We start from the raw sequence: 23,158 nt of genomic DNA, 5'->3' as shown, positions 1-23,158 counted from the left end.
GCTGATGGACGTCTCTGTGTTTTTGTGTTTCTGAGTCTGAGTGACTTCCTCTGGATCCTCGCAGAGGAGAAAACAGGAAGTAGATACTTCCACTTCCTGTATCATCAGCACAGGCTGCAGGTTTTATTTAACTTCCTCACACTGAACATGGAGCTTCGATGAATGACCTCTGACCTCTTCCTGTTCCTGAGCTCTCAGGTTCCTCCTCACTGATCATCAGGAGGTCAAACTATCATCACAGGAGTGTGTGTGGAGGAGTCACTGATGAATAACCACGCCTCCTCCTCCTCCTCCTCCTCCTCTGTGTGTGTTATTATTTTACCTTTGCTCTTCATCCGTGACCACTCCTTCCTCTCCACTCTGAAACACACACACACACACACTGGATTCATTGTGTATTATTGTCTTTATCTTACAGTATAAAGCACCCTGAGGTGGCAGTCAGTGTGTGTGTGCGTGTGTGTGTGTGCAGCATTCACTGACCTGTGTGTGTGTGTGTGTGCAGCATTCACTGACCTGTGTGTGTGTGTGTGTGTGTGTGCAGCATTCACTGACCTGTGTGTGTGTGTGTGTGTGTGTGTGTGTGTGTGTGTGTGTGTATGTGTGTGTGTGTGTGTGTGTGTGTGCAGCATTCACTGACCTGTGTGTGTGTGTGTGTGTGTGTGTGTGTGTGTGTGCAGCATTCACTGACCTGTGTGTGTGTGTGTGTGTGTGTGTGTGTGTGTGCAGCATTCACTGACCTGTGTGTGTGTGTGTGTGTGTGTGTGTGTGTGTGTGCAGCATTCACTGACCTGTGTGTGTGTGTGTGTGTGTGTGTGTGTGTGTGTGCAGCATTCACTGACCTGTGTGTGTGTGTGTGTGTGTGTGTGTGTGTGTGTGTGTGTGTGTGTGTGTGTGTGCAGCATTCACTGACCTGTGTGTGTGTGTGTGTGTGTGTGTGTGTGTGTGTGCAGCATTCACTGACCTGTGTGTGTGTGTGTGTGTGTGTGTGTGTGTGTGTGTGCAGCATTCACTGACCTGTGTGTGTGTGTGTGTGTGTGTGTGTGTGTGTGTGTAGCATTCACTGACCTGTGTGTGTGTGTGTGTGTGTGTGTGTGTGTGTAGCATTCACTGACCTGTGTGTGTGTGTGTGTGTGTGTGTGTGTGTGTGTGTAGCATTCACTGACCTGTGTGTGTGTGTGTGTGTGTGCAGCATTCACTGACCTGTGTGTGTGTGTGTGTGTGTGTGTGTGTGTGCAGCATTCACTGACCTGTGTGTGTGTGTGTGTGTGTGTGTGTGTGCAGCATTCACTGACCTGTGTGTGTGTGTGTGTGTGTGTGTGTGTGTGTGTGTGCAGCATTCACTGACCTGTGTGTGTGTGTGTGTGTGTGCAGCATTCACTGACCTGTGTGTGTGTGTGTGTGTGTGTGCAGCATTCACTGACCTGTGTGTGTGTGTGTGCAGCATTCACTGACCCGTGTGTGTGTGTGCAGCATTCACTGACCTGTGTGTGTGTGTGTGTGTGTGTGTGTGTGTGTGTGTGCAGCATTCACTGACCTGTGTGTGTGTGTGTGTGTGTGTGTGCAGCATTCACTGACCTGTGTGTGTGTGTGTGTGTGTGTGTGTGCAGCATTCACTGACCTGTGTGTGTGTGTGTGTGCAGCATTCACTGACCTGTGTGTGTGTGTGTGTGTGTGTGTGCAGCATTCACTGACCCGTGTGTGTGTGTGCAGCATTCACTGACCCGTGTGTGTGTGTGCAGCATTCACTGACCCGTGTGTGTGTGTGTGTGTGTGTGCAGCATTCACTGACCCGTGTGTGTGTGTGTGCAGCATTCACTGACCCGTGTGTGTGTGTGCAGCATTCACTGACCCGTGTGTGTGTGTGTGCAGCATTCACTGACCCGTGTGTGTGTGTGTGTGTGTGTGTGTGTGTGTGTGCAGCATTCACTGACCCGTGTGTGTGTGTGTGTGTGTGTGTGCAGCATTCACTGACCCGTGTGTGTGTGTGTGTGTGTGTGTGCAGCATTCACTGACCCGTGTGTGTGTGTGTGCAGCATTCACTGACCCGTGTGTGTGTGTGCAGCATTCACTGACCCGTGTGTGTGTGTGTGCAGCATTCACTGACCCGTGTGTGTGTGTGTGTGTGTGCAGCATTCACTGACCCGTGTGTGTGTGTGTGTGCAGCATTCACTGACCTGTGTGTGTGTGTGTGTGCAGCATTCACTGACCTGTGTGTGTGTGTGTGTGTGTGTGTGCAGCATTCACTGACCCGTGTGTGTGTGCAGCATTCACTGACCTGTGTGTGTGTGTGTGCAGCATTCACTGACCTGTGTGTGTGTGTGTGTGTGTGTGCAGCATTCACTGACCTGTGTGTGTGTGTGTAGCATTCACTGACCTGTGTGTGTGTGTGTGCAGCATTCACTGACCTGTGTGTGTGTGTGTGTGTGTGTGCAGCATTCACTGACCTGTGTGTGTGTGTGTGTGTGTGTGTGTGTGTGCAGCATTCACTGACCTGTGTGTGTGTGTGTGTGTGTGTGTGTGCAGCATTCACTGACCTGTGTGTGTGTGTGTGTGTGTGTGTGTGCAGCATTCACTGACCTGTGTGTGTGTGTGTGTGTGTGTGTGTGTGTGTGTGTGTGTGTGTAGCATTCACTGACCTGTGTGTGTGTGTGTGTGTGTGCAGCATTCACTGACCTCTGTGTGTGTGTGTGTGTGTGTGTGTGTGTGTGTGTGTAGCATTCACTGACCTGTGTGTGTGTGTGTGTGTGTGTGTGTGTGTGTGTGTGTGTAGCATTCACTGACCTGTGTGTGTGTGTGTGTGTGTGTGTGTGTGTGTGTGTGTGTGTGTGTGTGCAGCATTCACTGACCTGTGTGTGTGTGTGTGTGTGTGTGTGTGTGTGCAGCATTCACTGACCTGTGTGTGTGTGTGTGTGTGTGTGTGTGCAGCATTCACTGACCTGTGTGTGTGTGTGTGTGTGTGTGTGTGTGTGTGTGTGTAGCATTCACTGACCTGTGTGTGTGTGTGTGTGTGTGTGTGTGTGTGTGTGTGTAGCATTCACTGACCTGTGTGTGTGTGTGTGTGTGTGTGTGTGTGTGTGTAGCATTCACTGACCTGTGTGTGTGTGTGTGTGTGTGTGTGTGTGTGTGTGTGTGTGTGTGTGTGTGTGCAGCATTCACTGACCTGTGTGTGTGTGTGTGTGTGTGCAGCATTCACTGACCTGTGTGTGTGTGTGTGTGTGTGTGCAGCATTCACTGACCTGTGTGTGTGTGTGTGCAGCATTCACTGACCCGTGTGTGTGTGTGCAGCATTCACTGACCTGTGTGTGTGTGTGTGTGTGTGTGTGTGTGTGTGTGTGTGTGTGTGTGTGCAGCATTCACTGACCTGTGTGTGTGTGTGTGTGTGTGTGCAGCATTCACTGACCTCTGTGTGTGTGTGTGTGTGTGTGCAGCATTCACTGACCTGTGTGTGTGTGTGTGTGTGTGCAGCATTCACTGACCTGTGTGTGTGTGTGTGTGTGCAGCATTCACTGACCCGTGTGTGTGTGTGTGTGTGCAGCATTCACTGACCTGTGTGTGTGTGTGTGTGTGTGCAGCATTCACTGACCCGTGTGTGTGTGTGTGTGTGCAGCATTCACTGACCCGTGTGTGTGTGTGTGTGTGCAGCATTCACTGACCTGTGTGTGTGTGTGTGCAGCATTCACTGACCTGTGTGTGTGTGTGTGTGTGTGTGCAGCATTCACTGACCCGTGTGTGTGTGTGTGTGTGTGTGTGTGTGTGTGTGTGTGTGCAGCATTCACTGACCTGTGTGTGTGTGTGTGTGTGTGTGTGTGTGTGTGTGTGTGTGTGTGTGTGTGCAGCATTCACTGACCTGTGTGTGTGTGTGTGTGCAGCATTCACTGACCTGTGTATGTGTGTGTGTGCAGCATTCACTGACCTGTGTGTGTGTGTGTGTGTGTGTGTGTGTGTGTGTGTGCAGCATTCACTGACCTGTGTGTGTGTGTGTGTGTGTGTGTGTGTGCAGCATTCACTGACCTGTGTGTGTGTGTGTGTGTGTGTGTGTGTGCAGCATTCACTGACCCGTGTGTGTGTGTGTGTGTGTGTGTGTGTGCAGCATTCACTGACCTGTGTATGTGTGTGTGTGTGTGTGTGTGTGCAGCATTCACTGACCTGTGTGTGTGTGTGTGTGTGTGTGTGTGTGCAGCATTCACTGACCCGTGTGTGTGTGTGTGTGTGCAGCATTCACTGACCCGTGTGTGTGTGCAGCATTCACTGACCTGTGTGTGTGTGTGTGTGTGTGTGTGTGCAGCATTCACTGACCTGTGTGTGTGTGTGTGTGTGTGTGTGTGTGTGCAGCATTCACTGACCCGTGTGTGTGTGTGTGTGCAGCATTCACTGACCTGTGTGTGTGTGTGTGCAGCATTCACTGACCCGTGTGTGTGTGTGTGTGTGTGCAGCATTCACTGACCCGTGTGTGTGTGTGTGTGTGTGTGTGTGTGTGCAGCATTCACTGACCCGTGTGTGTGTGTGTGTGTGTGTGCAGCATTCACTGACCCGTGTGTGTGTGTGTGTGTGTGTGTGTGCAGCATTCACTGACCTGTGTGTGTGTGTGTGTGTGTGCAGCATTCACTGACCTGTGTGTGTGTGTGTGTGTGTGTGTGTGTGTGTGTGTGTGTGCAGCATTCACTGACCTGTGTGTGTGTGTGTGTGTGTGTGTGTGTGCAGCATTCACTGACCTGTGTGTGTGTGTGTGTGTGTGTGTGTGTGTGTGTGCAGCATTCACTGACCTGTGTGTGTGTGTGTGTGTGTGTGTGTGTGTGTGCAGCATTCACTGACCTGTGTGTGTGTGTGTGTGTGTGTGTGCAGCATTCACTGACCTGTGTGTGTGTGTGTGTGTGTGTGTGTGTGTGTGTGTGTGTGTGTGTGTGTGTGTGCAGCATTCACTGACCTGTGTGTGTGTGTGTGTGTGTGTGTGTGCAGCATTCACTGACCTGTGTGTGTGTGTGTGTGTGTGTGTGTGCAGCATTCACTGACCTGTGTGTGTGTGTGTGTGTGTGTGTGTGTGTGTGCAGCATTCACTGACCTGTGTGTGTGTGTGTGCAGCATTCACTGACCTGTGTGTGTGTGTGTGTGTGTGTGTGTGTGTGTGCAGCATTCACTGACCTGTGTGTGTGTGTGTGCAGCATTCACTGACCTGTGTATGTGTGTGTGTGTGCGTGTGTGTGTGTGTGTGCAGCATTCACTGACCTGTGTGTGTGTGTGTGTGTGTGTGTGTGTGTGTGTGTGTGTGCAGCATTCACTGACCCGTGTGTGTGTGTGTGTGTGTGTGCAGCATTCACTGACCTGTGTGTGTGTGTGTGTGTGTGTGTGTGTGTGTGTGCAGCATTCACTGACCTGTGTGTGTGTGTGTGTGTGTGTGTGCAGCATTCACTGACCTGTGTGTGTGTGTGTGTGTGTGTGTGTGTGTGTGTGCAGCATTCACTGACCTGTGTGTGTGTGTGTGTGTGTGTGTGTGTGTGCAGCATTCACTGACCTGTGTGTGTGTGTGTGTGTGTGTGTGTGTGTGTGCAGCATTCACTGACCTGTGTGTGTGTGTGTGTGTGTGTGTGTGTGCAGCATTCACTGACCTGTGTGTGTGTGTGTGTGTGTGTGTGTGTGTGTGTGTGTGTGCAGCATTCACTGACCTGTGTGTGTGTGTGTGTGTGTGTGTGTGTGTGTGTGTGTGTGCAGCATTCACTGACCTGTGTGTGTGTGTGTGTGTGTGTGTGTGCAGCATTCACTGACCTGTGTGTGTGTGTGTGCAGCATTCACTGACCTGTGTGTGTGTGTGTGTGTGTGTGTGTGTGTGCAGCATTCACTGACCTGTGTGTGTGTGTGTGTGTGCAGCATTCACTGACCTGTGTGTGTGTGTGTGCAGCATTCACTGACCTGTGTATGTGTGTGTGTGTGCAGCATTCACTGACCTGTGTGTGTGTGTGTGCAGCATTCACTGACCTGTGTATGTGTGTGTGTGTGTGTGTGTGTGCAGCATTCACTGACCTGTGTGTGTGTGTGTGTGTGTGTGTGTGTGCAGCATTCACTGACCTGTGTGTGTGTGTGTGTGTGTGTGTGTGTGTGTGTGCAGCATTCACTGACCTGTGTATGTGTGTGTGTGTGCAGCATTCACTGACCTGTGTGTGTGTGTGTGTGTGTGTGTGTGTGCAGCATTCACTGACCTGTGTGTGTGTGTGTGTGTGTGTGTGTGCAGCATTCACTGACCTGTGTGTGTGTGTGTGTGTGTGTGTGTGTGCAGCATTCACTGACCTGTGTGTGTGTGTGTGTGTGTGTGTGTGTGTGTGTGTGTGTGTGTGCAGCATTCACTGACCTGTGTGTGTGTGTGTGTGTGTGCAGCATTCACTGACCTGTGTGTGTGTGTGTGTGTGTGTGCAGCATTCACTGACCTGTGTGTGTGTGTGTGTGTGTGTGCAGCATTCACTGACCTGTGTGTGTGTGTGTGTGTGTGTGTGTGTGTGTGTGTGTGCAGCATTCACTGACCTGTGTGTGTGTGTGTGTGTGTGTGTGTGCAGCATTCACTGACCTGTGTGTGTGTGTGTGTGTGTGTGCAGCATTCACTGACCTGTGTGTGTGTGTGTGTGTGTGTGTGTGTGTGTGTGTGTGTGCAGCATTCACTGACCTGTGCTTGGAGGGGACGTAGCCCAGCTCCTCCAGCTCCCCCTGCTGGTTGACCCTGCGTGCCTGCCACCACTCCTCGTCGGCGCTGTCGATCACGTGGAAGACCTCGCCAAAGTTAAAGTCCAGCGCCTGAGACAGCACGCCGCAGTCCCACTGCTTATCGTAGTCGAAGAGCGCCCTGTAACACACACAGCACGCCATGGAGAACGCCGCTCATCGCCTCTGAGGACCTCAGGAGGTCATGTGACTGCCTCAGACTGTCAGCTGACTGGGAGTCATTTAAATTTAGCTGATCTGGAGTCAGAAGTTGTTCCAGAAGTTCTCTGTGTGTTCTTCACACACACTTCGGACCGACAAACACAGACACACACAGTCCTGTTTTCATATCTTAGTGAGGACATCAATTGACATATTTCTTACCCTAACCATCAAAAATGAAAGCGTCCCCATAACTGTGACCCTAAAACCACATTGTGAGTCTCAAACATGTCTTCATAGTCCCCATGATGGCTGTTGGTCCCCACAAGTATAGTATACTCATAAACGTGGTGTCTGTGTTTCAGGAGGCAGAGCGGCTCGTCCTCTGAGGTTGTTGGTTCGATCCCTGGCAGCTCCAGCCTGCGTTCAAACCCATCCTGAACCTGAGGTGCTCCTGATGTGTTCATGTTTTAGATTTGTTGGTAAAGGAATAATCTGCTGGATGCATCCATCTCTGAATCTAGATGGTTGATGGTTACAGCTGAGTGACACATGATGGAGTAAAGCACACCTGTTCACAGGCGTCATGACTGTGAGGTCATTCTGACTCATTCACAGTAGGAACAGATGAAAGAGGCCGGGCGTGCTGCCCTGAGGAGACCTGGTCCAGGTGTCTCAGTGTGTCACAGGTGAGCTCAGGTTACCTGATGTAGAAGGTGCGGCTGTTCCTCAGACTGCCGGACGAGCTGTTCATCATCTGCTCCCTCAGGTCGTGGATCTTTGCCTCGAAGCGACTGTACTCTGAAAACACACACTCAGAGTTTAAACAGGGTCAAGGTCAAAGGTCACACAGGTACAAGGGTCACATGATCACAGGTCTTTACACACAGTGAGCAGGACCAACCATCAGGATCATTGCAGGCCAATCACAGCTCACAGATGGATCAGGAGACCCTGCTGTTTCTCAATATGTGTACTCGTGTGTACTTGTGTGTACTTGTGTGTACTTATGTGTACTTGCATGTACTTGTGTGTACTTGCGTTCTCGTGGACTTGTGATACGTCATCAGTAACAGTACTGCTCCAATTCAAAGTAGCATCAAGCCAAGTACTTTCCTTCTTTGGCTCTCGGAGGAGGCGGACACACTTTTCTCCTCTCCCTTATCTTCCCTGCTTGTGTCCTTGTCTAGTCTCGTGGTTTTTGTATTTTCCCTGGAACACTCTCTCACAGTCTGTTCTCTAAAACCTAAAGGAGGAATCATGGATTGGATCAACTGGTCTCTGAATGCAATCAACACCCCTTTCTCAACGAGAAGTCTGGGCTCGGGTGAGCCTGAGTGCTGAAGATATCTACCTATTAGGAACCATGGTAACAGGGTTCTGGCTGATCGGAGCTGGCTTGGCCCTGACTTATCGAAGAATTAAGAAAGCGGAACCAGCTGTTCAAACCCCCACAAGGCTGCCCGCTGGGATTGGAACGATGGGAGAGGCGTGAGTTTCTCAAAATGGGCTCATTGAGTCAGCACGGAGAAGATCTTGGAGAGGCTACGGCTGCTGTGGATACTCAGAATAAGACCTCTGACTGCAGACTGGATACATCTCAGAAGGGCTCGCTCGGAATAACATCTCAGGGCACAAAATCGGATGACATCTCGGGGAGGCACACTGCCGTGAGTTCTCAGAATCGGCTCCTTGAGCATAAGAAATGACAACATCACAGAACGCAAGTATGGCGAAGCTCGCGGCTCTCCAACGGGAGATTGAGAGACCAGTGTTGGACTGTAGAACAGCTTTGAAATTCATATGAGCTGTTTGCACTAAAGTAAAAAGCACCATCACTTATGCAGATACCCCTTTGGCGCCAGCTGCAAGGCTGGAGCTGAACAACAACACCCTGATAACGACTGTCTTTAGTCTGTTCCTTCCCATTCCATGCAAGGCCACCTGGGTTGGCTGGAAGACTGGGACTGCAGCGGTCCCAGATCAGGTGTACACACTGGAACTCTTTCCCATGTTGCTGTCTGTGTTTATTGTGTTATGGTGTGTTGATATCTGTGCATTCCTGTATTATCCTTCTGTGTTACACATTTCTGTCATCTCGGTTGTGGGCAAAAGACCTGCAACTGACAAATAAAGGCTATCTCATCTCATCTCATCTCATCTCAACATTCCCGAATGTGTTCTGGCTCCTCCCATTTTACCCAGCATGCACCGGTGGTGGCTTATGTGGACTTGGTGCAGCCAAATATCCCAGAATGCATTTCGTCCAAAACTCAAACACAGCAGTGACGTAGGACAGCTGCTAAAAAGATATGACTCTGTGTAAAAAAATGAACTTTTAAGATATTTTAAGGCGAGAATGTCGCTGTGTGAACTTCAAATATCAGGACATCACATATTTGTAAAAGCGCTCCGACGTTTTCAGAGACATCTGTTACCCACCAGCTGTCAGCTGACCATGAGGTCAAGGGTCACCAGAGCGAGAACAGCGGACTCCATCGTTTTTAACCCCCCGCGGTCTTTCACTGCTCAGGTTAAACATATAAGTCACTTAGACAAAATGTTCATGTTTGCTTTATTTGCCAAAGTGCCTGAAATACTGTTTTATCTTTTTTCTTACAGAAATCTCCCACACCATGAGAAATTTCCACTGCAAATATTAATCACAGTAAAATTACGAGGGGATGGCAGTGAAACCTCTGGAGCTGTGATGTCATCAAGTCATCAAGCACACTGATGTTCCAGCTGTGGAACGATCGCGCTGCGTTCTCAGGAAGTGTGACGTGTGAACTTACAACGCACGGACTAGTGAGAACACGAGTGCGCAGTCGCGTACTGGAGTAGTGACAAACGGGTTAGGTGTGTGTGTGTGTGTGTGTGTGTGTGTGTGTGTGTGTGTGTGTGTGTGTGTGTGTGTGAGAGTCTGTGTGTGTGAGTCTGTGTGTGTGTGTGTGTGAGTGTGTGTGTGTGTGTGTGTGTGTGAGTCTGTGTGTGTGAGTCTGTGTGTGTGTGTGTGTGTGTGTGTGAGTGTGAGTCCTCACCCTCAGGTCTGTACTGTGCTACTATGGTAACAGTCTGCCCGGCGTTCTTCAGAGCTGCTGCTGCCTGCTCATGTGTGGCGTACCGGAGGTCCACCCCGTTCACCTGCACACACACACACACACACACACACACACACACACACACACACACACACACACACACACACACGTTAGTTGAGTGGATCTGTGGTCAGTACCTCTGCCTGACCAGCAGGGGGCAGCCAGGTTACACTTTTGTTTCTGCTGGTTACAAACTGTGACTGAGGACCAGAGCTGATGTAACACCAGACAAGTTACTCATCAGAGTACTCTGATTACTTTTCTGTTGTAGTTTGAGAGTCTAAAGCACGTGTGTCAAACTCAAGGCCCGCGGGCCACATCCGGCCCGGCGTACATTTACATCCTGCCCGCGAGATGATTTTATATAGATGTACTATTATTGTTATGCATGGCCCGGCGATATGAGGCGCTAATAACACACAAGTTGATTCTGAAAGCAGAGCCTTTCAGCGCCAGTGGGAGGCTGAATATATGTTTACAGACATGCTGGTAAACCCGTGAGTCTTATTAGTGGAGCTAATGTGGCTGTAATGAAGGAATTTAATTAAGACGGCACTACGAGACAAAACGTCAGGATAAGCTGAAAAACCTAAACGCAGAAACTACAGGAAGTAGAAGAACTAAAGAAGAATCTGACATTTCAGCAGACGTTTGTCACCAGAGCAAAACCACAAAGTGAAGCTGTTGTGAAAGCAAGTTTTATTGTAGCAGAGGAGCCAAATCAGCCCGGTACCACTCTGAAGAGCTGCAGGATGAAGCTGTGCGACGCACCAGTGCAACCTGCCTCACTTTCCCTGCTGCCAAGTAATGTTGAACCAAGTCAGCGCACTTTGCTGAGCTGCACCTTTGATCAGAGACTGCTGGTGGCCTTTCAGACTGTGGCACCACGGTTGTGGGATTCTCTCCCACTGTCTCTTCGCTGCACGGACTCTTGATTCTTTTAAGAAACAGCTGAAGACATTTTTATTTAGAAAAGCATTTGATGAATTTCTTCTTATGCTGTTTTTATAGTTTTGTTTTACATTGTTTTATTTACTGTTATATTGTTTTTATATTTCCATTTTCTGTGTTGTAAAGCACTTTGTGATTTTTATCTGTGAAAAGCGCTATATAAATAAATTTTACTTACTTACTTTTACTTGTGTCCAGACAAAACGCAGAGTTTGGCAAATGTGAGCCTGAGCAGAAATACGATTGCTGATCGGGTTTGTGACATGGCCACTGATTTAAGAACACAGTTGTGTGAAAGAAGCAAAAACTTTATTGCATACATTCTGTGGATGAAAGTACAGACATGATGGACATTGCACAGCTGGCCATCTTCATCCCTGGAGAGGAAATATTGAACATTAAATCGATGCACAACGACAGGAAAAGACATTTTTTAAAACGTATGTCAAAGTGTAGCCGACATGAAACTGTCCTGGGACAAACTTGTTGGAGTAAAGATGCAGCAGGAGAAATGTACCGGTGAGTTAACAGCATCACTGCATCACACTCCAGGAAAGGCTGTGTGGTAAAGTCCTAAAAATGGAGCATGTAATGATCACCGTGACGCAGACCGTACATTTGGTCTGAGCTAAAGGTTTAAATCACCGTCAGTTTCAGTCTTTCATGTGGGAAATAGATTCAGAGTTTGCCCACATTCCTTCATGCAGAGCTCCGCTGGCTGAGCTGGGGAAAAGTTCTCAACAGAGTTTTTGAGCTCAGCAAGGAAACCTGTCAGTTCATGGACATGTATGATGCGGTGAAGCTGTCACAAATGCACCAGTGCAGCCTGCCTCACTTTCCCTGTTGCAGTAATGTTGAACCAAGTCAGCGGACTTTGCTGAGCTGCACCTGTGCAGATGCAGCTGCAGCTGCAGTGTAATGATGCACTCAGGGAAAGACACTGACTGGCCCGCACAGTTTATTAGCTCCACTCCTGCAGCAGCGCCCAGCTCCGTCTGCATGCGGCTCCAACCTTGTGTTTGTTTTCATTTACTTTTTCTGGGGTTTTGGCAGCATGTTCGTATTTCTAACTTGCAGGATATATTTTTATGAAGAGCAAAATATTTAAAGTTAAAGTTTATTTTTTTAAGTTTATTTAATCTGGAATAATATTTGTCTGTTTTTATTCATATTTATGTTTAAAAAACAGTTTTAGTGTTCAATGAATGTTTGTCTTGTTTGGCCTGCGACCTAAAGTGAGCCTTGAGTTTTGGCCCCTGCTCTAAAGTACTCCTATTATTTTGGACTTCATGTCTTCATGAGATAAATGTGATCAATAACTCCAACAGGTGTTAGTTGTTGGAGTTATTGATCACATTTATCTCTAAATAACTCACCTGCTCTGAAGACCTGCTGTGTGTGTTTGTGTGTGTTACACTGAGGATCTGTGTGTGTTTGTGTGTATTACACTGAGGATCTGTGTGTGTTTGTGTGTATTACACTGAGGATCTGTGTGTGTTTGTGTGTATTACACTGAGGATCTGTGTGTGTGTTTGTGTGTATTACACTGAGGATCTGTGTGTGTGTTTGTGTGTATTACACTGAGGATCTGTGTGTGTGTTTGTGTGTATTACACTGAGGATCTGTGTGTGTTTGTGTGTATTACACTGAGGATCTGTGTGTGTTTGTGTGTATTACACTGAGGATCTGTGTGTGTTTGTTTGTATTACACTGAGGATCTGTGTGTGTGTTTGTGTGTATTACACTGAGGATCTGTGTGTGTTTGTGTGTATTACACTGAGGATCTGTGTGTGTTTGTGTGTATTACACTGAGGATCTGTGTGTGTTTGTGTGTATTACACTGAGGATCTGTGTGTGTGTTTGTGTGTGTTACACTGAGGATCTGTGTGTGTGTTTGTGTGTATTACACTGAGGATCTGGTCTCCCTTGCGGAGCTCCCCGCTCAGGTCTGCTGGGCCTCCTGCGAGGATGAAGGAGATGAAGATGCCCTCTCCGTCCTCTCCGCCCACGATGTTGAAGCCCAGGCCGGTGGAGCCGCGCTGCACGCAAACCCTGCGAGGCTCCCTCGAGTACTCGTCCTCTCCCATCATGCCGCGGGGGATCGGGGAGTATCGCCGCGGTGACGGAGGAGGGAGGGCTTGTGGGTAATCGCACATATAGTCCGGCTCCATGTAGGCTGCAGCGAGGACAGAAGATTCAGCAGCTGATCTCTGACATCTGGATCAGGGACACGGGTCTAACATCTGGATCAGGGTCACGGGTCTAACATCTGGATCAGGGACACGGGTCTAACATCTGGATCAGGGACACGGGTCTAACATCTGGATCAGGGACACGGGTGTAACATCTGGATCAGGGACACGGGTGTAACATCTGGATCAGGGACAGGTCTAACATCTGGATCAGGGTCACGGGTGTAACATCTGGATCAGGGACAGGGCTAACATCTGGATCAGGGACACGGGTGTAACATCTGGATCAGGGACAGGTCTAACATCTGGATCAGGGTCACGGGTGTAACATTTGGATCAGGGACAGGTCTAACATCTGGATCAGGGACAGGTCTTACATCTGGATCAGGGACAGGTCTAACATCTGGATCAGGGTCACGGGTCTAACATCTGGATCAGGGACAGGTCTAACATCTGGATCAGGGACAGGTCTAACATCTGGATCACAGGTTTAACTGGTTGCTGACTGTGTGTTTGACACAGTATTCTGGATTGATCTGTTATGAATGATAATCTTATCCATAGTAAAGCAAACATCCTGGACCTTCCTCTGAGTCTGAGTCTTGAGTTCACCTGCATCAGCATCAAAGCCTGATAGGATCAAACATTCCTGGAGCTTCTTGAAGGAAAACCTCATTAAACTCATTTTAAAGCCTGACTGTGTCCTGGTTTCATCTTCTGAGGAGTTTAGAATTAGTCTGAGCTGAAAGTGCACATCTGTCCTCTAGGTGGCGCTGCAGGGAAACTAAAGTCATCATTCAGAGTGAACTCACATCTGTACAGATGACTGATATGCAGTATTATTTACAATATTACTGTAGTATTATCACTGTAATCAACCTGTGAGCAGGTCTAATCAGTGTGATGCTGTACAGGTGTACTTACAGCTGGTCAGGTCGGGGGGGCTGTATCGATCAATTGGGTGGATGTACTGCGAGGTGGGCGTGGCCACCTTCAGGTAGACCACCTCTCCTGTATTCTTCAGGGCTGACACGGCGTCTTCGTGCAGGACGTCCTCCAGAGACATGTGGTTGACCTGCCGGGGGGCGGAGCCTGACGTTAGACCACAGTCACATCAGTTTAGCGTGTCAGAGAGAACACGTGTGATGTCACGTACCGCCAGGATTTTGTCTCCGATCTGCAGCCGCCCGTCACGGTGTGCCGCCCCGCCCTCGATGATCTTGGTGACGTAGATGCTGTTGTCTCCAGGGACGTGCTGGTTCCCCACGCCGCCCGCTATACTGAAGCCCAGACCTGCACCGGGGGGCGGGGTTAGATTAACAAAACCCAGAACACAGCGAGTGATGAAGATCAAACTGACTCATGGCAAACAACGTTTACAGATTAAAAAGGTGATGAACTAAAATATGTTACTGACGTAATCAGTGCGTCACAAAATGTTAAAAATATATAAAGTAATAAATCTCCAGGTGTGACTGGCTCCATATGAGGTGACACGTTCAGGTGTGTTTCTGCTTCCTGTTTGACCAAACTGTATTTATAACAGGTTTATTAAACATTACTACAGTGTCCTGCTGAGGAATCAGAGTATAAAGGGTTATAAAGGTGAATCTCGTGTATGAAGCCTCTGTCATGTCTCTAATTCTTCTTTTGCTGACATAAAACATAAAGTATTTAAGAACTGTAATGACTCTAACAGTCCAGCAGAGGGCGGCAGAGCAGCTGGAATCACAGTTACATAAGAGCTGCTCTCCTGTCTCACCTTTGGGTCCTTTCATCAGTTTGATCTGTGTGATGCGTTCGCTCGGTGGGCGTCTCCGCAGCACGTACAGCCTGACAACAGGCCCCGCCTCCTTCAGCGCCTCCACAGCGATGGAGTGAGTGACCTCCCGGACGTCCACATCGTTAACGAATACGATGCTGTCGTTCACCCTGGAGATGAAGAGAGAGGGAGAGTCATTGTCACCTCCTCAAACAGCTGTTTGAAGGCTCAGGGGTGATCAGGTCCTTTAAAGGTGAGAGGCTCAGCTTCATGTCCTCAGAGAACACAAGCACAAGCAGTCTGTGTGTGTTTCTGTGTGTGTCTGTTTGTGTGTGTGTTTGTGTTTCTGTGTGTGTGCACCTGAGGCGTCCGTCCTGGGCAGCGGCTCCTCCGGGGATGATCTTGGTGATGAAGATGGAGGGGTCGTCTCCGATGTGAGGATTGTCGGTTCCTCCCGCGATGCTGAAGCCCAGACCAGAGTTACCCTGAACACACACACGTGAACACACACATGAACACACTGTACCTGATGCAGACCTGGGTCTCCCTGTATGTGGATCCCGGATGAGCCCCCACTTACACCAGCACCTGGCCCATGAGCTCAGTGAGCTCATAAATCAAATCTGGGAGTGAATCTAAGACAAACAGCCAGCCCAGGCCCAGGAGAGTTATGCAGCTGTCAGGTTAGCTTCCTGCACAGCTGGATAACCTGGAGCTCTGCAGATGTTGGCGTTTTTATCAGACTCAGACTGATGTCCAAACCAGCTGACTTTTGGATCTTCAGCTCTCAGAGGGGAGAAAGAGGAGAGAGGCTGAAGAGACATTTGGTGTTTTCTGGTTTTGTATTTTTGATAATCTTGAATTTTGGTTCTATGTTCTGTATTATTTATTCTTCTGGTCATAATGTTATATTCTGTTTTCTATAGATCCTGCTTTCTGTGCTGTTAGTTCCCTTCATGATGGAGCAACGAGGTGAAGAAAGACAAGCTGAAGGTTCATTGGTCCAGCAGACCCAGTGTTCCTCTGCTCATGGTCTCTGTTAGAGACAGGGGGAGTAAGTCGGACATCCAGTAAGTGGAGCTGCTGCTCCTTCACTTTGAAAGGACCCCGATGAGGACGTCCTGAGGAGCTGACACCTGTCACTGGGCTGAGAGGCCTCATGGTGTGAACTAGGACTGGGCGATATATCGAGTTTTTTAAAAATATCGATATATTTTCATACGAGATATAAGCTGTGACAATATCCTTTATATCGATATAGTCTATGTTACTTTATAATTATAGTTGTGGAGCCATAAGTTTGCCTCTCTTTCGTCCACTTTTGTCTTTACGCAACGTTACTCGGCCTCGCCTCTCCTTCACTGAACACAACTCCCCCTCCTCCCCCATAGCTTCACCTGCAGGCAGCGACAAGATGGACACGGCAAATCTCTGTTAACGAGTTACTGCGCATCGCCCCGTGCGTGGGGCTGGACGGTGTCAACGTGTTAGCTAGCTAACCACGCTAACGAGCTAACCACGCTAACGCCATGCAGCCCAGAGGTGCTGCACGGCCTAAAATCCTTTCATTCTCTCAAAAGTTGACAGCGTGCCTTATGTATGAATTCTGCTTGTGCTTGATGACCACGAACCAATTTTCTGTGGAACACAGCGCTCAGCAATCTGTCAATAAATCTTTTAGTACGACTTTGCTAAGCTACGAAGCTGCAGCGCTTGATGTATTGCCAGAGCATTACGGCTACCGAGGAGCCTCGCGGAGTGATACACACTGTGCTTCAACGTAATATTACTGTACTGTGTGTGTATAGGGACCATAAATGGCACCTGTAAGAGACACGGTTACAAAGAGGATTTCAAACTGCAGGCTGTCAGTCACGCAGTAGAAGTTGGGAACAGAGCAGCTGCTTGTTACTATGCTCAGCGTCTGTTAGTTTACATTTTGACTGCACAATTGTGAGCTTTTTGTTATGCACAAAAACAACAGTTTTCTTTTATTTATAGAGCATTATTATTTAATAGATGCTGATCATTTATTTTTGAGTAATTTTTCATCTGTGCTGTATGTTAATAAAAGTGCCTGTGTGACATCTGGGACACAGCTTTGACTAAGAACTCTCTGTTCGTTCTTACTTTATGGCTTTTAAAAAATATCGAGATATATATCGTATATTGCCATCCAGCTAAAACGTATCGAGATATGAATTTTGGGTCATATCGCCCAGCCCTAGTGTGAACTGAGTTCAGCCTCAGCAGCAGGTTACCATGACAGCAGTTAGTCAGCTGTTTCAGTCAGAGCTTCACTGACGGAGCAGAGGAGATGTTTCTGCTCCACTTCCTGTGATGGTGTCACCATGATAGCTGCTGTCCACATGACCGCAGGAAGCTGCGAGCTGTTGGCTGAAGACATCCACAGAGACGAGCTTCACCTTCCTGTCCTCTAACAAGGCTGAATCTAATCCTCCTCCTGCTCCTGCAGCTCTCTGGACCATCTGCCTGATGGAGGTCAGTCCTGCCTGATATTACCCAGCAGCCCTTTCACTAATGTGTCTTCACAGCAGAGCTAAACCTTCATCATCATCATCATAAGCCCTGACAGGAACATCTCATTTACTTCCTGTTTTCTTCATCTGTGGTGTTTCTGCCTGCAGCTCGTATTCAATGATCAGCTGTGCATGAATTATGCAGATGTGTCTGCAGACTTCTCACTCACTGAGGACAGATGTTAGTGTCTCTGTCCACCCGCTGTCTCTGACACACCTCCACACTCATCCTCACCATCCTCCTCCTCATCATCATCATCCTCACAGAGTGCATGAAGGGCTGATGGGAGGTGACTCATGAAATCACTCCTGTGTGTGCTGACAGCTGTGCCTCTGTGAGCAGATCTGAGACCAGCTGATTAAACGTCAGGTTCACTGGTTTGATTTGTAAAAGGAGCTAAAAATAACCCGCTGATGTCAGGGGGGCGTGGCTTACATTCAGAGGGTGACGGCGGCTTTTAAATCAGAGTGATGCGTCTAAAAACGGAGCGGAGACGAGCTGGAAGGAGCGCGAGGACCGAGTGTTTCTCACCACTACACGTGTGTGTGTGTGTCTGTGTGTGTGTGTGTGTGTGTGTGTGTGTGTGTGTGTGTGTGTGTGTGTGTGTGTGTCTGTGTGTGTGTGTCTGTGTGTGTGTGTGTGTGTGCGCTCACCCTCTCCAGTGTGATCTCCTCGTACTCCAGCTCTCCCTCTGACCCGTTCATCTGTAAAAAAAATAAACACATGCAGAGTTAAATCACATCCCAGAATATCTCTGCTCATCGCCACGGCAACTCCATGGTAACAGCTGTTGAGCCCTCAAGGGGCCCGGTTACCTGGGCAACTGTAGCCGTAGCTATAGCAACCAACTCTCATATCATCTGCTCCAAGCACTCATGAGAGCTTGGAGACACGGTTATTACATCACTTCCTGCTGTGGCGCTCTCTCCACTCATTAACCACACACCTCACTGAGTCATGTGACCAAACCCTTCACAGCTCGTCCATCATCATCCACCCGCCTTCTTCGTTTGTCCAGGTGAGGGTAGCTGGGGGCGGAGCCTATCAGTCCATGCCAGCTGTTCACGCTGTACACACACTCTACCTTCACCCTTACACAGTTTATCACAGGAGGACACACACACACCGCCCAGCATGTCCTCTGTCCTTCATGTCCTGAAGCACACCTGACATCATGATTCTCATGACATCATCATGACATCACTGACAGCCACAGATGTGCAGCTCCATCAGTGCCATTTAAAGCTGTCAGCAGGCGCTGTGCTAGCTACACCTGATGTATTCAAAGCCTCCATCAGGCTGCTCTACACCCAGCCAAACACCTCCAGAAGGGCCAGGCTCAGTGAGGGGGGGACATGTGCTGCAGATATGAGGGAGGGTTCAGGGTCACCTGATCCTAGACCCGCCCACACACAGCTCTGACCATCAACACACACACAGAGCTGTAAACAGGGGTCAGAGCTCCTGCAGGTGTGTGTACAGGTGAGCTGTTAGTTTTCAGTCATTCTTCATGAAATGCAAAGCGGTTACTGAAACAGCTGCTAACAGCTGGAGCAGAGACAGATACACTGTAACAGCGTCTCTGTTTGTGACACGTTCAGATGATCCAAACAGGAAACAGCTGGAGCAGCTTCTCTGACAGTAAACTGTGTGTTAGAAAACGTGTCTGAGAGTTGGACGTCCTTTAATCTGCACACTGTAATAAAAATAGGAGCTAATAAAAGCTTTAAAGCAGATAGAAATAACTGCAGGATGTTTGATGCTTGATCAAAGCTCCACAGGCAGCAGCTGGTAAATTTATCAGCTGTACTGTATTTGGAGCTCATCACACCATCACTGAGCCAACATGGCCTCCCTGTCAGGGGGCGGGGTTTGTGATTTCTTGTAAATATGTTCTTGTGTTGTTATTATTAGTTAGGACTTAGTTGAGTTTTAGTCCAGTTTGTGTTATCACCCGTGTCCCCTTGTGTCTCTCCTCTGTGTCCCTCTCTCGCTCCCTCTCTCTTGTGTCAAGCTTTCGTGTCTGAGTTCATGTCTCTCCATGCTTCCTGTTTTATTTTGAAAGTCCGTTGGCGTGGTGTTGTTGCAGACCTCTGCTCCACCAGGAGTCTACAGGAAAACTGATGTTCCATGTTCAGTGTGTTTAGCTTTGCTTCCCATGTGGCGTGATGTTCATTTGTGTCAGCTGTTTCCACTTCCCTCATTACCCTGCTGTATATTTAAGTCGTTCAGTCGGGTCATCTGTTTGTGTTGCTTCAGGTCATGTCAGGTCTTGGGTTTTTTTGTGCTCCTGCTCAGATTCATGCTCATGTTCTTGTGTCATAGTTTTCATGGTTAGTCTTAGCTGCTCCCAGTTTAGTTTTGTCCCAGTTCGCTTTGTCTTTGTTTTGTGTTTTTTTCCCATCAGCCAAATAAATGGCCCACATTTTGTTAAACCTTCATATAACACTCGCTGTTTCCTGCTGACACACCTGGATACAGGAGCACAACATCTGTATCCTGACAGCTCAGAGAGCTGAAGCATCTTCACCCACTGATCTGCAACTTCCACCTAACCTCCACCCATGTCACACTGATGGAGGTCTTTAACACAGCTGGAGCCTGAGAAGGACCAGAGTGAAGGGATCAGGACCTCCATGAACCCACCACCTAAGCTAGCTAGCTAACTAGCACCTGCTCTACTGTACTCTACTCGGTTCTACTTGACTTTACTTGGTTACGGCTGGTTTTTGTTACAGATGAGTCCCACCTCAGTCACTTCTTTGAAAGTCTGTTTATGTCACTATTTAAAATGTTTGTCATACAACAAACAAACCCAACGTCGGGGTCGCTATAGCAACACGGCACGAGTCCTGTGATGTCATGTGTGTGACACAAACACAACAATGGAGAACTTGATGTGTTAAACAGTGGTAGACGTGTGCACGCTGTCATTGGACCACGGTGATGGTTTGTGTGCGGTCGTTTCGCTCGCGGTGGGATTTTAAAATGGCGGGTTTGATTCCTGTGTCGGAGTCACGACTCATCCGCTGATGTCACTGACCAGCCAATCGGTGTCATGCAATCTGTTGATGTCACATTTTTGGCCCCGCCCAGTAGGTACAGAAAAAGTACCTGGTACCAGGAACTGTGACCTGATAGACGACCCTAACAACCGAGTCGAGTCCAGTAGATCCCAGTGGAACTGAGGCTCTAATGTAGGTGGGTGCTTCAGGGCCTCGGCTGCAGTCTGTTTTCAGGGGGCCCCAGGCCCCTGTTTTCCTTACATTACATTAAACCAACATGACGGAACCACCAGTCCCAGCCTGCAGACGGTTTTCATCGTGCTGTTGTTCACAGACAAAGACCCTATCAGGTGTCTGAACTATGCACGTTTAAATTCATGTAGTCAGAGTCACTAGAGGTGTCCAAATTCATGGGCTGCATCCTCCTGAGGACCCGGCCTTCGAAGTCTACGTGGGACAAAATATAACAGGACACTGGCATAAACTCTCGACTGTCTCACACTTCTGTTTAATCAGTTTTCTGTTTGACGTTTAGTCAGCTGTGTGAAAACCAAGGAGGAAAACACCCGGGGGATTAATAAAGTTTTATTTAATCTAATCTAATAACTTTGATCTCAGCCAAACCGATTTACTCACGAACAAACAAAACACTGAAAAAAGCCCAACAATAACATTTTTAGGTTGTCTAAGTGACTTATATATTACGATTAACCCGAGCAGCGAAAGTCCGCGGGGATCTGAAAATGATGTGTCGGGAGTTGTGCCGTTCTCGGCAGCTCTAGTGACCCTCGAGCTCCCGGCTTCCTATCGAGCTGGTGGGTAACAGACGTCTCTGAAAACGTCGAAGCACTTTTGCAAATATGCGATATCTTGATAAACCGAGCAGATATTTGATGTTTACACAACTACTTTCTCGCCTGAAAATATGTTAAAAGTTTATTTTGTGACCCAGAAAGAGTAACAAGAGTAATATTAAAACTTAGCAGCGGCCGCCATTGCTGGAAACTGGAGTTTGGCTGGGCCGAGCTATGAATTCTGGGATATGGTGGGCCACGAAGGACACACCCGACCCATCCTTCAAATTCGGGGAAAAGGAGGACGCATTTGTCGGCTGCATTCGGAGGAGTCTACGAATTTGGACAGCCTTCGGCGCGCCGCTGTGCCTTAATCGCTCTATAAACACGTCCTCAGGAGGATGCAGTCCATGAATTTGGACACCCCCACTATGTACAAACACACACCTGTAACCTCCACAGTCACCATGGTAACATGTGACATCACGGGCCTGGCACAGGTGAGCGTTTCAGCAGCTTACAGGTGTGAGTTCACACATTCATGACTGCAGTTTATATGATTAATAAAGAATATTGTGTTCTTATCACAGCTCAGTGTGGAAATCACATTATCCTGAGCTGTGGGTCGTTTCCGTGGAAACACAGTGATGTAATTTAGTTAGCAGGCTCTGTTAAAGAGTGCCTCTGTCTGTTGTTTTAGAGGCGCTCGCTGTGAGATATGAATCTGTTAATAGTTCATGCATCCATCAGCCGTGTCTGTGTGACGCTCACATGAGAAGTTATCAAGCATCAAAGATTTAAAATCAGGCAGAAACAGGCGACGACCAACGGGCCAGATACAGCAGGATGCCCACGATGAGGGTAAACCTGTGTGTGTGTGTGTGTGTGTGTGTGTGTGTGTGTGTGTGTCTCTGTGTGTGTGAGTGTGAGTGTGTGTGTCAGTAACACAGTGAACTCTGCTTCAGTCCCTGAAGGCTCGAGCATCAACACTAAAACACACAGTTCACTTCATTCAGCTCATCTCTGGAGACGCTGCAGCTCCAATACACTTATATAACAGAGAGAGAGGGCGAGAGAGGCAGGCTGACAGCAGGAGAGAGAGAGAGGGCGAGAGAGGCAGGCTGACAGCAGGAGAGAGAGAGAGGGCGAGAGAGGCAGGCTGACAGCAGGAGAGAGAGAGAGAGAGAGAGAGGGCGAGAGAGGCAGGCTGACAGCAGGAGAGAGAGAGAGGGCGAGAGAGGCAGGCTGACAGCAGGAGAGAGAGAGAGGGCGAGAGAGGCAGGCTGACAGCAGGAGAGAGAGAGAGGGCGAGAGAGGCAGGCTGACAGCAGGAGAGAGAGAGAGAGAGAGAGGGCGAGAGAGGCAGGCTGACAGCAGGAGAGAGAGAGAGGGCGAGATAGGTAGGCTGACAGCAGGAGAGAGAGAGAGGGAGAGGGCGAGAGAGGATGAGAGAGAGAGAGAGAGGGCGAGAGAGGCAGGCTGACAGCAGGAGAGAGAGAGGGCGAGAGAGGCAGGCTGACAGCAGGAGAGAGAGAGAGAGGGAGAGGGCGAGATAGGCAGGCTGACAGCAGGAGAGAGAGAGAGAGGGAGAGGGCGAGATAGGCAGGCTGACAGCAGGAGAGAGAGAGGGCGAGAGAGGCAGGCTGACAGCAGGAGAGAGAGAGAGGGCGAGAGAGGCAGGCTGACAGCAGGAGAGAGAGAGAGGGCGAGAGAGGCAGGCTGACAGCAGGAGAGAGAGAGAGGGCGAGAGAGGCAGGCTGACAGCAGGAGAGAGAGAGAGGGCGAGAGAGGCAGGCTGACAGCAGGAGAGAGAGAGAGGGCGAGAGAGGCAGGCTGACAGCAGGAGAGAGAGAGGGAGAGGGCGAGAGAGGCAGGCTGACAGCAGGAGAGAGAGAGAGAGAGAGAGGGCGAGAGAGAGAGAGAGCGGGCGAGAGAGGCAGGCTGACAGCAGGAGAGAGAGAGA

At 48.9% G+C, this 23,158-nt stretch overlaps 1 protein-coding gene across 5 annotated transcripts in view; it reads right to left on the bottom strand.

Annotated features, from left to right (window-relative positions):
* Window positions 1–23,158, bottom strand: part of LOC308396192 (disks large homolog 4-like) — a 78,631-nt gene that overhangs the window by 2,323 nt on the left and 53,150 nt on the right. For all 5 annotated transcript variants that reach the window (XM_080881331.1, XM_080881332.1, XM_080881333.1 and 2 more), the window contains 10 exons: window positions 18,050–18,100; window positions 15,216–15,340; window positions 14,856–15,025; window positions 14,250–14,386; window positions 14,018–14,168; window positions 12,809–13,077; window positions 9,891–9,993; window positions 7,554–7,650; window positions 6,653–6,829; window positions 323–360 (listed from right to left, as the gene is read on the bottom strand). In XM_080881331.1, coding sequence (XP_080737457.1) covers window positions 323–360; window positions 6,653–6,829; window positions 7,554–7,650; window positions 9,891–9,993; window positions 12,809–13,077; window positions 14,018–14,168; window positions 14,250–14,386; window positions 14,856–15,025; window positions 15,216–15,340; window positions 18,050–18,100 — 1,318 coding nt within the window. The remainder of the gene's footprint in view (window positions 1–322; window positions 361–6,652; window positions 6,830–7,553; window positions 7,651–9,890; window positions 9,994–12,808; window positions 13,078–14,017; window positions 14,169–14,249; window positions 14,387–14,855; window positions 15,026–15,215; window positions 15,341–18,049; window positions 18,101–23,158) is intronic.

This window comes from Rhamphochromis sp. 'chilingali' (genome assembly GCF_963969265.1).
Source record: "Rhamphochromis sp. 'chilingali' genome assembly, chromosome: 1".
NCBI lineage: Eukaryota > Metazoa > Chordata > Actinopteri > Cichliformes > Cichlidae > Rhamphochromis > Rhamphochromis sp. 'chilingali'.
Note: the sequence above shows the minus strand (reverse complement) of the source record. Positions and strands in the feature narration are given on the sequence as shown.